Here is a 16686-nt window from a genome sequence, read left to right as displayed (position 1 = left end):
CCTTCAAAATGTTGTCTCAGAGACATTACGTTTACACCCAGCTGCTCCATTATTGGTACCTCACTTTTCTTCAGATGAATGTACCGTTGGAGAATACAAAGTCCCAAAAGACACTACTTTGTATGTTAATATATGGGCCATTCACAGAGATCCTGATTTGTGGAAGGACCCTATGGTTTTCAGGCCAGAAAGGTTTGAGAAAGAAGGTGAAGTAAACAAGTTGATTTCATTTGGGATAGGGAGAAGAGCTTGTCCAGGGGAAAACATGGCTCAACGCACACTAACCTTAGGTTTGGGGTTATTGGTTCAGTGTTTTGATTGGAAAAGAATTGGAGAGGAATTGGTTGATCTGAGTGAAGGACAAGGGATTACTGTGCCAAAGAAATATCCCTTAGAAGCAATGTGTAGAATGCGTCACATACCAGCTACTAAGAGCTTTATCTAGAATATCACACCCTTTGTTGAAATCATGCATGCCTATGCATATCCACATGCACATTACTTTATCGTTATAAAGAGGAGATAGGTTTGATATATCCTCTGTCTAATAAAATGTGACTGTTATAATAAATATATATGGTCACCAATCTATGATTGGATTTGATCATCATCATTGTTGTTTTTCATAAATCTTTTTGCCTTTTCTTCTTGTATAAATAAATTGCATGTATTTTTCAATCACTTAATGTGAGTGCATCATCACAGGTTAAGATAAAACAATTAGCTAGGTGTTGGCAGGGAAATTATACTACGATGAAGATGTTGATCAGAGTGATATACAGAGGAAGCGATTAAATCAAGAGAGATAATGAAAAAGCTATGAAGGTTTGGAGATTTCATACCTACATTGAGGTTAAGATGTTTGATTTATTTTCAGAAAAATGTCTAAAGAGAATTGGAGAGAAACTTGATGCCGTTATACAAGGACATGTTGGTGAGCATCATGGTTGGAAGAAATGTGACAATAGTATGATATACCATCTTCTAAATCAACAACGATCAAGACGTTAATATTATATGAATCAAATCATGAAAGAACTCATTATTGTAATTACTCGTATAAATATATGTCCTTTGCTTCTCTTTATTTATATAAATAACCTAAAATAATATTATTGTCGTTGCTAGCCTATCTAGGCAGCATTTAAAATTCCGAAGTCATTTGTCATTGCATTGCAACAATTTGTCATCACTACTGCTCATTATTATTTGAAGTCTTTTGTGTCATGTTCAATTTCGATGCACACTATATGATATTTCAATGCACACTAAATGATAATTCAATACACATTATATGATATTTCAACGCACACTATATGCACAAGTTTCGCACAGATTTTGCACATCCATGTGTTATAAAAATGATACCATAAATCCAAATAGTTCTTGGTTTCTTGCTCAAATTTGTTCATTAGTTTTCTATTGTCTAGAAATTTTTTTTTCCAAAAATAAAAATTAACAGGCCACATTTTATAATTTTAATGGTTTGAGGAGATAAATTATCTCCTCATAGGTGAAAATACTTTATATCATATATTTATTCATATTATTAAATAATTACAATTATATCGATATTCATTTGTGGAAATGTTGTAATAAGCTAAAAAAATATTATTTATTAGACTTTTTAAATAAATATATTGTATTTCAATGGATCATGATACTTTGATATATGGAGTAACACAAAATATGAGATAATAAATTTAGTCTTTCTAATAAATATGATCCACCAAAACAAAGGATTATTGTACATGAAAATGAGTAACACTAAAACGAGTGTTTGAGTCACATTGTTAACATATACCCAAACTCATTCCTTGATTGGTTCAGTTTCCAATCACGACTGTTTTCTTCTATTTGTATGTCATCTTGCTTATTTTTCTTGTCACTTTGAAATTCTTGTTCAAAACAAGAAAATTATAAAAACTTTCCTCTATTTCTGCCTCATTTTCCTTTAATTGGAATCCTCAATAAATCAAACAATCCTTACATCAAACCTTTTATGATATAGCAAAAAAGTATGACAAAATATTTTCCCTGAGGTTTGGGTCATGTCTTGTGATTATTGTTTTACCATTCACACAACACAAGAATATTTTACTAAAGATGATGTTACATTTTCAGACGGACCAAAACTTCTCCAAAGCAAATACATCGGTTACAACTGTTATAGTATTTTCCCCTTACGAAGATCATTGAGGTAACCTTTGTCACATCATCACACTTGAGCTTCTCTCATCAGAACAGATGAATCCTGATCAACATAGGTATTAACCATATCAAGGGACAAAAAATAAGTGTGAACGACCTTTTAATGAAGTAAAAAGAAACCTTTGAATTTTCCTGTTTAGCTTATGGTTACAAAGGAATAGAAAACTAATAGCAATCATTCTAGTTAATGCTATGTTTTTTATACTTGTGGTTTGCCACTTCTGGTTTTGAAGTAGATGCATGCCCCATGCTATAAGAATTCTACAAGTAATACTACAGAATAAGAGCCATATATACACACTTTGGAACGCAAATAATAGGACAATATTATGGGGCTCTATTAGAGCATACCAATATTAATTGAAGAGAAGGAATATATGCCGTATTGTACAAGAAGAAAGTAGTATAGCTTTTGTATTTTGTATTCTTTCCTCTTTAGGAAATCTGTTTCTAACTACTTTCTAACTGCCAATCAGTTATTTCTGTTTTTAGCAAGTTAGTTGAATCATTGTATATATGAGTTATTAGCTCATAATTCATTAACCAATGAATACACAAATGATGGAGTGCAAATTCAATATAGTATAAGAGCATAATGCTCTGAATACCGCTACAAAACTCTCATAACTACTTTCTTCCTCTTCATCTTACATATTTTTATGTTTTTCATCTCTTAAAATCTTCATCTTCTTCTTTGTTCTTCGTTCACTCCACAAAATTCAATGGCAGATTACACATCAGAAACACAAGATCATGATCCACATGTCACATCCTACAACAATGGAATTCAATCACAAAACCCTAGGAGTCCATATTACTTACATCCAGGAGAGAATCCTGGAGCAATTCTAGTGTCAACACCACTAAATGGATCAAATTATCAATCATGGAGTAGAAGCATGAGACGTGTCTTATCTTCGAAAAATAAATATAAATTTGTTAATGGTTCAATTCCAATACCTGATCCCATAGATCCAGATTTTGATGTTTGGGAGAGATGCAACAATATGATTGTTTCATGGATTACAAGGTGTTTGTCAACACAAATAACACAAAGCATAGTTTACATTGACAATGCTTAAGATTTGTGGGATGATTTGAAAGAAAGATATTCGAAAGGGGATCATTTTCGAATATCAGATCTGTTGCAAGAATTGCATTCCATCAAACAAGGAGAAAGAGACATCTCAAACTACTTCACTGATTTGAAAACCATTTGGGAAGATTTGGAATCATTAAGGCAATTGCCATCATGTACTTGCATTGTCAAATGCAGATGTAGTGCAATGAAGATAGTGAAGAGTTATAAAGATTCAGAATATGTTGTATGCTTCTTGAAGGGATTGAATGATGATTTCAGTGCAACCAAGGCTCAGATTTTATTGATGGAGCCTTTACCTACAATTAACAAGGCTTTCCAATTGTTAATACATCAAGAAAGACAAATTGGTGAAACAAATACCAAAATTCGGTTCAATTCAAGTGAATCAAGAATTCCACAGAGCAATAATTCATCTCAGCAATGGAGAGGAGGTATGAGTAGAGGAAATGCATCTGTAAGAAATAACAACTATCAAGGCAGAGGTAGAAGCTTTGGTAGAGGTTCAGGATCAGGAAGAACCAACAATGCTAAGATATGTACCTTTTGTGGTAAAGAGAGGCATACAACATATGTGTGTTATTTTAAACATGATTTTCCTCCTGGTTTTGGAATGCAGAAAATGAAACAAAACAATAGTGGGATCTATAACACAGCAAGCACTAACATTGTGTCAACAGAAAATCAAATTGATGCTCCAACAGAAAACTCAGTTAAGCCTACTCTCAATTTTAGCCCTGCTCAATATGCAGAACTTGTTGCCTTGATGAATAACAATGTACAATTGCCACTGACTCATAAAGTGAATCAACTCAACATCATGCCAATTAAGGAGACTGATGCTCATGAGGACTCTATATAGAATTCAGGTAACAATTATCCATGGATTCTTGACACTGGTGTCATTGACCATGTATGCCCACATTTATCTAGTTTTGTTACCTATCATTTAATCAATCCAGTCCTTATTAAACTACCTAATGGGTCAGTTGTTAAAGCAAATCATTCAGGGATGGTCATGTTTTCTGAGTCCTTAATCTTACACAATGTTTTATATGTCCCTGAATTCAAATTCAATCTCATTTCAATTCATAAACTAGCCAATGGTCTGAATTGTAGAGTAATTTTTAACAAGTCTCAATGCATGATCCAGGATATGAGTATCTTGAAGATATTTGGACATGCTAAAGTGCAGAGCAATCTATACATTCTATCTACACCTTCAAGATCACTGTCACAAGCCACTTGTTTTGTTAATTCACTATCTAGTGTAGCTATCTTTGATTTGTGGCATTTCAGATTAGGTCACCCTTCCATTTCTGTATTGCAAAGCATTTGTAAAGACTTTGCTTATGTACATTTTGATTCACACCAAACTTGTGACCTTTGCCACATAGCTAAACAAACAAAATTGCCTTTTCCTAATAAAATGCATAGATGTTCAGCACCTTTTAATCTTATTCATATGGACATTTGGGGCCCTTTGTCAGTCTCTTCTTTCCATGGTTATAAATATTTCCTAATTGTTGTTGATGATTGTAGTAGGCATACTTGGTTGTACCTAATGAAAGCTAAATCTGAAGCAAATGCATTAATGCAGAATTTTGTCACATTCATACATACTCAGTTCCACAAAACTATGAAGTCAATACGCACTGATAATGGAATTGAATTCAATGTGCCATCTTATTTTGATAAACTTGGTATCATCCACAAAAAATCTTGCATAGAAACTCCACAACAGAATTCTGAGGTTGAAAGGAAGCATATACATTTGCTTAATGTAACTAGAGCTCTATTGTTTCAAGCCAAATTGCTAAAGATGTTTTGGTCATATGTTGTGCAACATGCTACTTATATCATCAACAGATTGCTCAGTCCTACATTACAAAACAAATCACCATATGAGCTTTTATACAACAAACAACCAGATCTTAATGAGCTTAGAGTCTTTGGTTGTCTATGTTTTGCAACAACAATCATAAATCAACACACTAAGTTAGATGCTAGAGGAAGAAAATGCTTCTTTTTGGGATTTAAGATTGGTGTCAAAGGCTACTTATTGTTTGACTTGCATAACAAAGAGATTTTCTTGTCTAGACATGTGCAATTTTATGAAGATCAATTTCCTTACATAAACACTTCTGTTCCTACTATTCCCAATCCTTTCAGCCATGACCCAAACATTTTTGACCCACTCCTTTATGACCTTACACCATACACATCTCCAAACCATACACAAACTCAAACACATCCACCTACTTCACATCTATATACTCCAACACATATCCAATTCCCCAACACACAAACAAATACATCACATACCCATCCACCAAATAAACCTACACAAATTGCCCAAATTCCTACCATCAGAACACGACATCCTCCAAACTACTTACATGACTTCCACTGCAATCTTCTCAACACCACCATTCCATCCAAACCAAACTCCAACATTATCCATCATCTTTCCTCTGTTCTGTCTTACTCCTCTATTTCTTCTTCTCATCTAAGTCATGTTCTCTCAATAGCAACAAATCCAAAGCCTAAATATTATCATCATGCAGTCAAATCTTCACATTGGGTTACAGCTATGGAAAATGAGCTTAAGGCTCTAGAACTTAACAACACCTAGAGCATTGTTGATTTACCAAGTGACAAAATTCCAATTGGCTCAAAATGGGTTTATAGAATCAAGTACAAGTTAGATGGAAGCATTGAGAGGTATAAGGCAAGATTAGTAGCTAAAGGCTACAATCAAACAAAAGGAGTAGATTTATTTGACACCTTTGCCCCAGTAGTAAAACTCACAACTGTTAGATTGATCTTGGCACTTGCAGCTTCTGAAAATTGGTTATTACATCAACTTGATATAAATAACGCTTTTCTGCATGGAGATCTAACTGAAGAAGTATATATGCATATTCCTCAAGGCCCAGTATGTTCCAAATCCAATCAGGTGTGCAAACTTCATAAATCTCTCTATGGTTTAAAACAGGCTAGTAGACAATGGTACAACAAACTTTCCAGCACTCTTTTGCACATGGGTTACAAACAATCACCACATGATCATTCACTCTTTACTAAAGCAACATCAAACAGTTTTACTGCCTTGCTCGTATATGTGGATGACTTAATCCTGGCTGGAAATAGCATTTCAGAAATCAACTCAGTAAAGCATCAACTTCACAATCTGTTCAAAATCAAAGACTTGGGTCCTTTGAAATATTTCCTTGGACTGGAAATTGCTAGATCTAGCACTGGAATTGTTTTGAGCCAACAAAAATATGCTTTGGATATCTTGGCTGACATTGGGTTTCTAGCTTCAAAACCTGCTGCAACCCCTATTGCAAAAGGCACAACTCTTTCTCTTGATAATTCCGATCCTTACTCAGATCCTGCATCTTATAGGAGGTTGGTTGGGAGATTACTATATCTCACAAATTATAGACCTGATCTAAGCTTTGGAGTTCAACAACTCAGCCAGTTCATGAGTAATCCTACTAATGCACACTACCAAGCTATCACACGGATTCTGAGATACATGAAGAGCACTCCTGGTCAGGGACTCTTCTATCCTTCATACTCATCTTTACAACTCAAGGCCTTTAGTGATTCTGACTGGGCATCTTGTGTTGATACAAGGCGATCCATATCTGGATATTGTGTTTTTCTTGGGCACTCTCTTATCTCCTGGAGATCCAAGAAACAAACTACAATTGCAAGATCCTCATGTGAAGCTGAGTATAGAGCCCTCGCTGCCACAACTTGTGAAATTCAATGGCTCTCATTCTTGTTGGAAAGTTTTCCTGTTTCCCTTATCAAACCTACACTACTTTATTGTGACAACGATTCAGCACGATACATTGTTGTCAATTCCATGTTCCATGAAAGAACGAAGCATATCGAAATAGATTACCATATTGTTAGAGAAAAGCTTCAAGCTCACTTATTCCATTTACTTCCAATCCCAACGAAGGAGCAACCAGCTGATTTGTTCACTAAAACATTGGATGTTTCTTCATTTTCTTATCTTCTTGCCAAGCTGGAAGTAATTAACATTCACTCTCCAGCTTACAAGGGGGTATTAGAGAATACCAATATTAATTGAAGAGAAAGAATAGATGTCATATTGTACAAGAAGAAAGTAGTATAGCTTTTATATTTTGTATTCTTTCCTCTTTAGGAAATTTGTTTCTAACTGCTTTCTAACTGCCATTCCGTTATTCTTTTTTGGCAAGTTAGTTGAATCATTGTATATATGAGTTATTAGCTCATAATTCATTAATCAATGAATACACAAATGATGATGAGTGCAAATTCAATAGGCTCATCCACAATAATGTGAAAGAATTTCTGAATTTTTTGGTACTACCAAGGTATTACCTCACCTTATAATAAAGAACTAACCTCTTTCAGAGTACGTGGTTATGACCTACTCTATAAGCCTATAACCATAAAAAAAACTGTGACATCTATTTCTAGCTATGGCCTATGTAGTATCATTAACAAGCTTGACTCCATCAGAAAAATCTTTGCATCCCCTCAAATAAAGAAAAGTAGAAACAAAATCTTTGATGAGGTTTCCATTGCAGTAATGCTTGGGAGGAATATGATAACATGGCTCAAATGAGAAGTCTCGTTCACATGCTGGAAAATGTGTCTCATTATTAGTCAGCTTGTAAAGAAGCCAAGGTCTCAAACCTCCCAAACTTTGAGCCACATACCCAAAAGTAGATACAGATGTAGTAACCAACACATCACATAAACTTAGTAGATACATCTCCATCCATGCCTTCATGTTATGCATTTTATCATGATGCTTTTGATGCTCTTCATGACTTGCCTGATAAACTTTAATTACTTCTCCTGTAACTGTTGCTTTATTCTCATACATATTCCTTAAATTCTCACCATACTCTGGATTTAAAGATGTCACAAGAACAACCTTTATGGACTTGTTTTTCATGCTATATGGCATTGAATTCTCTGTATCTAATTCCGGGAGTAGCTTATTCTTGATGGTGCAGCTTAAAAGTAGATCCATAACTGCTTGTTGTGGAGTAGAATCAGGAGCAAAGACTCTTATTTGGAGGCCAATCCTCTTATCTGCTTTGGATAAGTGTTCCTGATAGAATTTGCTGATTAGTCCCCATGCCTCATTTGAAGGGTGAAAAAGATAGCGACCCAAATGGTAGAAAACCGTGTCCCTTTCGAGGAACATTTTGGTAATCTCCGAGTTGAAAGATGGGTTCATGAACAAAGCAGGGACAAAATATTGATCTGACTTCAAAATCAACAAAGGAACGTTCTGCAGAAGATCTTGACTATGATCACAATGAAAAAATTTGTCATGGTCATTCTTGGTGTGTTGTAGATTCAGAAACAAAGTTGATGGTAAATCCTCCTTTGAAATGTTACCCTTGTCCTTCTGTAGCATGCTCTGATATGTTTCAACAAGTTTGTAATTCCAAAAAGGAAAATTCTTAGGCAATAGCCAAGTTGAATTTAGAAACGGCTCGCAAAATAGGCCATACTTGTCTTCCCCGAATCTTACGAGTAGTACTCGATCTGTGAGAACAGCGTAAAGAAATGTTGCAGCTATACTAATCATTTGGTTCCCCAAGCCATTAACAGGTACACAGACAAGGTATTTACACATTCCAGCATTGCCATTGTTTTCAGAATTTACAATCTTCATCATGCTTCTTGTATAAGCTCTAGTGTTAGGTCCACACCTTGTATGAAGTTCTTCGTAATTACGCAGCTTATATATCAGATATGGAGAAGGTTTGTGAGGAGAAGCTTTGCGGTATAAGTGAGATTGAAACCTGCTTATGCATGATGTTTCATCAAATCCAGAAGCCAAAACTCCACCTATCAGTTTCTCCTTTTTCATGGATACCTTGTTTTCAGAAAATCCTTCAAAAATTGCAAATCTCACAACAGGGAAAGCTATGAAAAATACAATAATCAAAGTTGTGAGTTTCTTTGAACTGATCTTGTCCATTATTTTTAGACATCCAAGGATATGGGTGGTGCATGAATGCATGATCCTTTAACACATGAAGAGACATGATGGTGGGTGATTAAATAAAACCATATCCGATGTGAGTTATTTTTTAATATTAAGGTCCTTCACTAACATAAATTGTTACATATTAAATGATCCTCTAATTACTCCTAAACTTTCTCAATAAGCTTTGGTATTTTGACGGAAATCATGGTTGAAATGGTTATGTGTATTTTGGATTATGGTACCCTTATTATGTAAATGAAATAGTGTTATAATATCATTGGTCAATTTCAACAATCTTGTGCAATATATGTACCCTGTATTGTATCACATATAGGTTCATTTCAAAGAAAGTCTCATAAAAGTAAATAGAAAAAGTGATAAAGGGGTACACTTGTAGTCGTTATTAATATATTCTTTTGTTTACTGATAAAAGAAATATGAATTGGTATCTCAAAGAGAAAAGGCAAAGTAATTGTAATGTTAAATTGGAAATATACTTGAATGTTGTATTTCTATATAGTGCCAGTTTTAGTGATACTGGATATTGTATAGAGAAGATGTGCACGTGTATTGAAGCTGTCTCAGACATTTGCCTGTTCTTGTAGTTGCTCCTGCAGAGAGCCACAAAAGTAAATTATGAGCATGCAGCTAAGCCAAAGGGTGGGGGATTTAGCAGCATATTATTAACTTAACCATTGAATGCTCAAACATGTGCAAGGATAGCAATCTATGAAAGAGGAATCTTGATTACCATTAGTTTTTATTTTCTGGGTACTAAATCAGTCAAGTGCCTAAGTTTACAAAGGCATAACAATTACCATGATAATATGGTCTGTGATTTACTTCAATCAATGTATGTAGAAACTTATGGTCAGTTCACTAACTTGGAGCTACTATGCTCATCTTACGTGCCATTACTGCCCTACTTTTCCCAATACAAATGAAACAAAGATCTTTTGTCCCAAATCATGTGTCATACGTTGTCCCACACCAATGAGAATGAAACAAATGAAATTTTATTGGTGCGAGACAACACATGGTACATGATCTAGGACAACAGATCTTTGTTCGGACAAAAGTACGAATGGAAGAACAGTTGGAAAAGGGCCATTGGCAGGACAGTAAATAGAGAGAGAGAGAGATCTAATGCATGAAGACACAAATTGATATAACAAAAACCTCTGTCACAAAGAAGGCATGGAATCCATATGGAACACGATGTGGCAACTCCACAACTGCAACCGGATCGGCTGACATTGTTTTTGCATCAACGACATGCACATAGGATTTTCTGCAGTGTTGTAATATCATGATTAGACTAGTTTCTATTCACCAAGAAGATATGAAAGAATTAAATTTAGACCATGTGCCAAGTGGTAGTACTTAAATGAAGGACTTAAACTGGCCTTACAGTCACAGTAATTATTGTTCATGCATATAAAGTAATAGCAATATAGCACTAAAAACACTGGACAACTGGAGCATAAAGTTGAAAGTGTTACTTTGTATTCTCGTCGTGCACAAAAAAGATCAAGTATCCATCATCTTCTTCAGAAGTGGTGCTAGGAACACGAGGGACGTAAATAGCTTCTGAGCCAAATCTCCCTGGTCCTAAGTCATAGATACCCTGAACGTTTCCTCCAACTACCAGCTTTGTTTTTTCAGGCTCTGGTTGTGCATGCAAATCAAATTTAACAATCCCAGTAACTCTTGCAATGCTGCCTAATATGGTTCCGTATACATATCGCTGCTTCCTGATTTTGAAAATGTAATTAGTAAGATGGAAGATAACAGATAGTTTAGCTTATATTCCGACTCTATCATTCAAAATAATATGGAAAGAACATGCCCTGTCATATCCATTTTTGATAAGCACAAACGTAAAGAAAAAAGAATGCTAAAAATTATAAGGCTAAAGGATGATTTGGATAGTTTGATTATAAGTTTAGCAACTAGATTTCCCTAAATTTTCCAAACACAGATAACATACCTGCCAGTGTAGCTTTCATTCACCCTAGGAAAATCTACAGCAGGTGCTGATAGTTTCTTTTGTGATGCTTGGCCGGTTTTAATGTTAAACCTCATTTCATACCTGAAAAGGGTAGTCAACATGAAAAACTAAGGAAGACTAATCCAGTAAATGTAGTTCCTCTAATTACATAAAGGAATGAATTCTTTTACAGCTCATTTGTGAAACTATCAAGCTTCTCCTTGACAGCTCCATTGACCATGTCCAAATCTGGATTTTCGATGCGGCATGTGATCAAAACAACTTCATCCTCCTCCTCCCAAGCATTGGCTAGAAGTCAATCAGAGTAAAAGGTATCACACAGTGGTTTGCTTGCAAGAGTAAGGGGTGTCACAAATTCACATATTTTGAAAACTTCATATATGTTGGCTGAAAAAATCCATCATAACTGATTCACTACTGAAATTTGTTACCATGAACTTCATTCTTATTGACCATTTGAATTTTTATTAAATTATTACTAAGTGTCGATTAAGATATTTTAAGGAGAAACATCAACAAATAAACATACCATTGTGGAATATGAAGCAGTTTGGAAGCTCAAACCATCTGATATGCTGCTCATCCTTCGCATACCTAGGGAGGACGCCAAACCGAGCTTTCTTGGTTGAATCAAATGAGAATATCAATTTATTTTCTTTCACCATTTCCTGAAATATAGATTTCAACCAATAATTAAAGATCACTATCCTTCATCAATCAATAAAAAAAAGACACAATGTACGAGGCTCTTGCCTAGTGGGGTTTGGGGAGGGTAGATGTACGCAGTCTTACTCTCACAAACGAAGTTGTTTCCATGATTTAAATCCATGACCTCTTGGTCACAATACAAACAACGTTACAACTTCGTCGAGGCTCACCTTCTATCCTTCATCGATCGATACACAAAACTAATACAATTACACCATCCTTTATTTCTAGCTGCTACTACTACTATAGGCCCAACCATGATGAGATAGAGAAAAGGTAAGAAAAGAAATCCCCCCTATGCTAGCTTCTGAAGTTAAAATAAGTAAGTTACCCACATTGTTCTCTTTAACAGTAAAATTCACTATATTGGTCCACTTCTTAACATCCAGCCGTTATGCATAAAGAACTAAAAATCCCAAAAGCTTAATATATTTAGAAATTAAAATGTTTTTGAATATTGTAACAACAGAAACACCTGCAAATACCTTTGGCCTAAAATATAGGGGAAGATCCATAAATATTGCATAATTCTCTGTTATGGCAAAGTCATGCATCATGACGGGATCTGATATTGTTATAGGTACAGGATCATGCATATAACCATCCTCTGAAATTACTCTGTAAGTGACATAAGGTGGCGTCTGTGAATAGCCAAACGTAAACATCTCACCTGCATACAGGAAGGTTTTATATGTTGAAATAAACTTTAACATCAAATCATTCAACTTAAGTTTTAATTTGAAGAAGGCTTCACCGGTAAATGGGTCAACTTTGGGATGTGCAGTGAAGGGGTGGGCCAATCTCTTGTCATAGTCAACCATGCCAAGAGTTTGGAGATCTCCATCCTCAAAAACTTTAATAGCATCTACAAAATTCAAAAATGAGACTACTTCAGGTCTACACTACAAGAAAATTAATCAGCCGAATCCTCTGATTGGATCAAGACATTATTCGACAACGAAAGAAACCCTTTGAAAATCTACAATCCTTTTATTTTACTCAACTGGTTGCATTTTAAGTAAAGTCAACACAATTATACTTAATAGAAGTTGTACTTACAGGGTTTATCTCCTTCATTCAGCGCTAGAAGATTCCCATGGTGATATATGAGAGCTGTGTTAGCTGGTAGAAATAAAATTAGAATGCGAGCACAGTTAAGTTACCATTCAAGCAATGAATATTAAAACAGGATGTTGAATTTACTAATACAGGATATGCATTTACTAATACTTTTGGAATTTTACTTGTGGAACAGGATGTTGAATTTGGTAATGAATTATATTGCACAACTTACCTGTCCCGCGTCCATATGATTCATCCACTACTTTCAATTTATTTCTCAACATATTTATGTTGACCATTAACAATCCAAAAATACCCTTCAGATCTCCAATCTGAAATTGAGATATAAGTAGCTAGATTGAGTGTGAATCTATGAACATTAAAGCAGTCCTCACTTATTCAAATATGTACTTTACGTCCTACTGGAACATGGTTTTGTAGTATATACCTTCATAAATTTGGCACTGCCAAAGTATTCTTCTTGTTGAAGGCGAGAAGTTCTCACGAAACGAGAAACATATGTAGCTTTTCCATCTTTGATACGCAGGCCATGAATCATTCTGCAATTCAACAATGCATAGAGAAATATTGGAGGAACAAATACAGAAATTTGAAGTCTATATAATGTTACTGACTACCCTACCATAGATTTTTATGGGGGAAAAAATAGAAATGGGGTTATTAGAGAATTGGTTACTCGTGAAACAGAACTAAGAATGAAATATAATTAGCAGAAAGCAAAAGAATTACGCACCCATCTCCATCAAACCTGCAAAGAAGCATAAAAGTCGATATTAAGAAGAGATTTGTACATTCAGATAAACTTAAGAATAGATGCATTGATAAGAAAAGTTTACCAGTGATATCCAGCCACAGGAGCGAACTTGGGATTAGGTCCCACCCTCACAAATTCTCCATTCAAGCAATCCTGTTATTGATAAAGTTAAGTTCCATAATATATAAAGTGAAAGATAGATATTAATATAGAATGGTACTAACCGGGAGGTAGCCTTTAAGAGGGAGGTTAATAGTAGGAGGGGTCTCATGAAATATAGGACCAAAATTAGCATCAAGGTAGTGATGTGGTATTGAAGAATCATAGAACAACTTCACTACCAACTTCTCCAACAAGTCAATAACTTTACAACTGAACCCTTTCTTGGGTTTAGGTTCCACTTTCACTATCCCACCATTAATCTTCTTCTTCTTCTCATCTCCCATCTCAATAACTTTACAACTTTTCGAACTGGAACTATAGTGCATGCATAGCAATAGCATTATGTTAAATCACACGTGCAAGTGTGGAACTATGAAACATTGCATGGTTTACCATTTGCCACGTTGTACCCACAACTGACAATGATTCAATGATAGAGGTTATGTGATTCTCATCATATTCATACCTCAATAAATAATATCAATATCTATGTAATCAATTACTTATATGCTTATTTTTTTAGTTATAAAACATTTCACTCTGTTGCACGAATGATTATCCATAGGATTAGATCGCATAATCAACCCTAATAAGATTATTTTTTAATTTGAATTTAACCTTAGATATGAAGTTAAATCAATCCCAAATGTCTTTTGTATAAGTCTTCCAATTCGAAGTCGATCTTGTAATCTTTTAAATAAAATTTTGTCAATATTACTTACAATTTTGTCAATATTACTTATTACTTACTATTAATTAATATGAAATCATATATATGATAAAAAATTAGAAAATCAATACTTTCAAACAAAAATATATCATTAACCAATATATAATTGAGGAGACATGTATACGAACATAATGAACGAGTGACTATAGGATGCGTCAGACTGAGTCATGTTTGTCCTTTATCTGGTCATATATATGATGAAATCCAACTATACTTGGCCCTAAATATTTATTGGATTATTTTTTTTAACTTGAACTCAACCTTAGATTTGAAGCTAAACCAATCCCAAATGTCTTTCGAGTAAGCCTTTCAACTCGAACTCGAACTCAACCTTATAGATAAAAGTTTGTCATTATTACTTACTATTAATTAATATGAAATTGTATATATATGATAAAAAATTAGAAAATGATCATACTTTCAAACAAAGAGATGTATATACAAACATAATAAATGAGTGATCATAGGATATGTCAGATTGAGTCATTTTATCCTTTATTCGATAATATACCTGATAAAATTCAACCATATTCAAATCTAATCATAGTTGGGCAAAATTAAGTAAGCAGCTAGGGTCAAGTACTTTTCCCCTGCTTTATTGGATACTTGAAATGTATAATTTAAAATAAATTTTTATCAACTTCCACGAGAAAATTCTTCCACACACTTATTCGACCTAAATTGATTTGGGCTTTGTCTCATTTTTTAAAAATTTATTTGGATAAAGAGAACCTAATCCTTAAGTTTAGGTAAAATTAACTTCGATATGATGTTACATGGTTTTTAGTAGATAAATTAGTGAATCCGACTTAGATGTTGTTTTTTTTATTGAAAGATAGTTCATCTATTTTTGAGATCTTTTTATAAAGAAACAAAATGATTATGTTATATTTTAGTGTTTTTTTAGAACCATGATAATATTGAATCTAATTTAAATTTTTTGTCATGTTATATTTAAATTTATTTAAAAAAAATGTAATATAGTGTAATTTACTATATATTTTACCCTATGGACTTTCATCCCTTGATATTATGCTCTAACAACACTTTATTTTTCAATTAATTATTAATAATTAATTAGTCTGACGATAAAACATGTGAACACTAGACAAATTTAACACACATAGTAAATATTAATTTCAGTAAATCATGTTTTCTGATTTTATTAGTTTGGTTCCTCAAAATTTAAAAAACCTAAAATAGTTTTAAAAAATTTCAAATATGGATCAAAGTAATTCCTATGAAGTGTTGTAAAACATTAAAAACTACTAATTTGATTCATATTTAAAATTTTGGAAACTAGTTTTTTTATTATTTGAGAATATATATTGTTATATTTTCCATTTATATTTATTAAAAAGTAAAAATTGATCAAACGATAAAGCACAAAATCTTGATTAGTTTTGATTGCCTTGGGGTAAAAGCTGACTTAAATTAATTAATTTTGATATGATTGGATTATTAGTTTGATTACAATGGGTAACATACTAACATTGGGATATTTTGATTGACAAATGGTAAAATTTATAGAGGAGAGATTTTGTGTGAATGAAACTCCTTAAAGATTTGGAAGTTTTTGCGGTAAAAGATAATGTCTCCATGAATATATATATATATATATATTAATATTGTGAAACCTGAATTAAGTTTTATATTAGGTTTAAACAGTTAAAATATATAAATGTAAATTTTATATAATTAATAATTATGTAAATTATATCGAAGTTGCATCTCTCTATATTTTTTGAGTCAGAATAAAACAAAACGTACATTAGAGTTTTTAATTTTTTTAAGTGAATTGTTTACTTCCCGTTTTATTTTAGTTTAACATAGCCAAATATAAATTTTCTCGGTTCAAACTAGTTATATCACTCATTTGATTAAAACTATAAACTAGATTGATTTTCAA

The 16686-nt window shown here is 33.5% G+C and overlaps 2 protein-coding genes across 3 annotated transcripts; both read right to left on the bottom strand.

Annotated features, from left to right (window-relative positions):
• Positions 7728–9320, bottom strand: LOC109333870 (galactoside 2-alpha-L-fucosyltransferase-like). Its single transcript, XM_019569452.1, has one exon. The coding sequence runs from the start codon at positions 9318–9320 to the stop codon at positions 7803–7805; it is 1518 nt and encodes a 505-aa protein (XP_019424997.1). The 3' UTR covers positions 7728–7802.
• LOC109334735 (carotenoid 9,10(9',10')-cleavage dioxygenase 1-like) lies at positions 9782–14368 on the bottom strand. 2 transcript variants are annotated; one of them, XM_019570649.1, is made up of 14 exons: positions 14110–14367; positions 13968–14038; positions 13865–13879; positions 13559–13670; positions 13343–13442; positions 13108–13170; positions 12803–12913; positions 12534–12718; positions 11870–12008; positions 11511–11628; positions 11320–11421; positions 10832–11083; positions 10509–10620; positions 9782–9940 (listed from the first exon to the last, which is right to left on the bottom strand). In XM_019570649.1, exons 1-14 carry the CDS (start codon positions 14329–14331, stop codon positions 9911–9913), a joined length of 1632 nt encoding a protein of 543 aa, XP_019426194.1. In that variant the 5' UTR covers positions 14332–14367; the 3' UTR covers positions 9782–9910. The 2 variants fall into 2 exon arrangements, with proteins under 2 accessions (XP_019426194.1, XP_019426193.1); XM_019570648.1 differs by lacking the exon at positions 9782–9940 and adding an exon at positions 10066–10193 and having other exon boundaries at positions 10450–10620; positions 14110–14368.

This window comes from Lupinus angustifolius, chromosome LG19 (genome assembly GCF_001865875.1).
Source record: "Lupinus angustifolius cultivar Tanjil chromosome LG19, LupAngTanjil_v1.0, whole genome shotgun sequence".
Taxonomy (NCBI): domain Eukaryota; kingdom Viridiplantae; phylum Streptophyta; class Magnoliopsida; order Fabales; family Fabaceae; genus Lupinus; species Lupinus angustifolius.
Note: the sequence above shows the minus strand (reverse complement) of the source record. Positions and strands in the feature narration are given on the sequence as shown.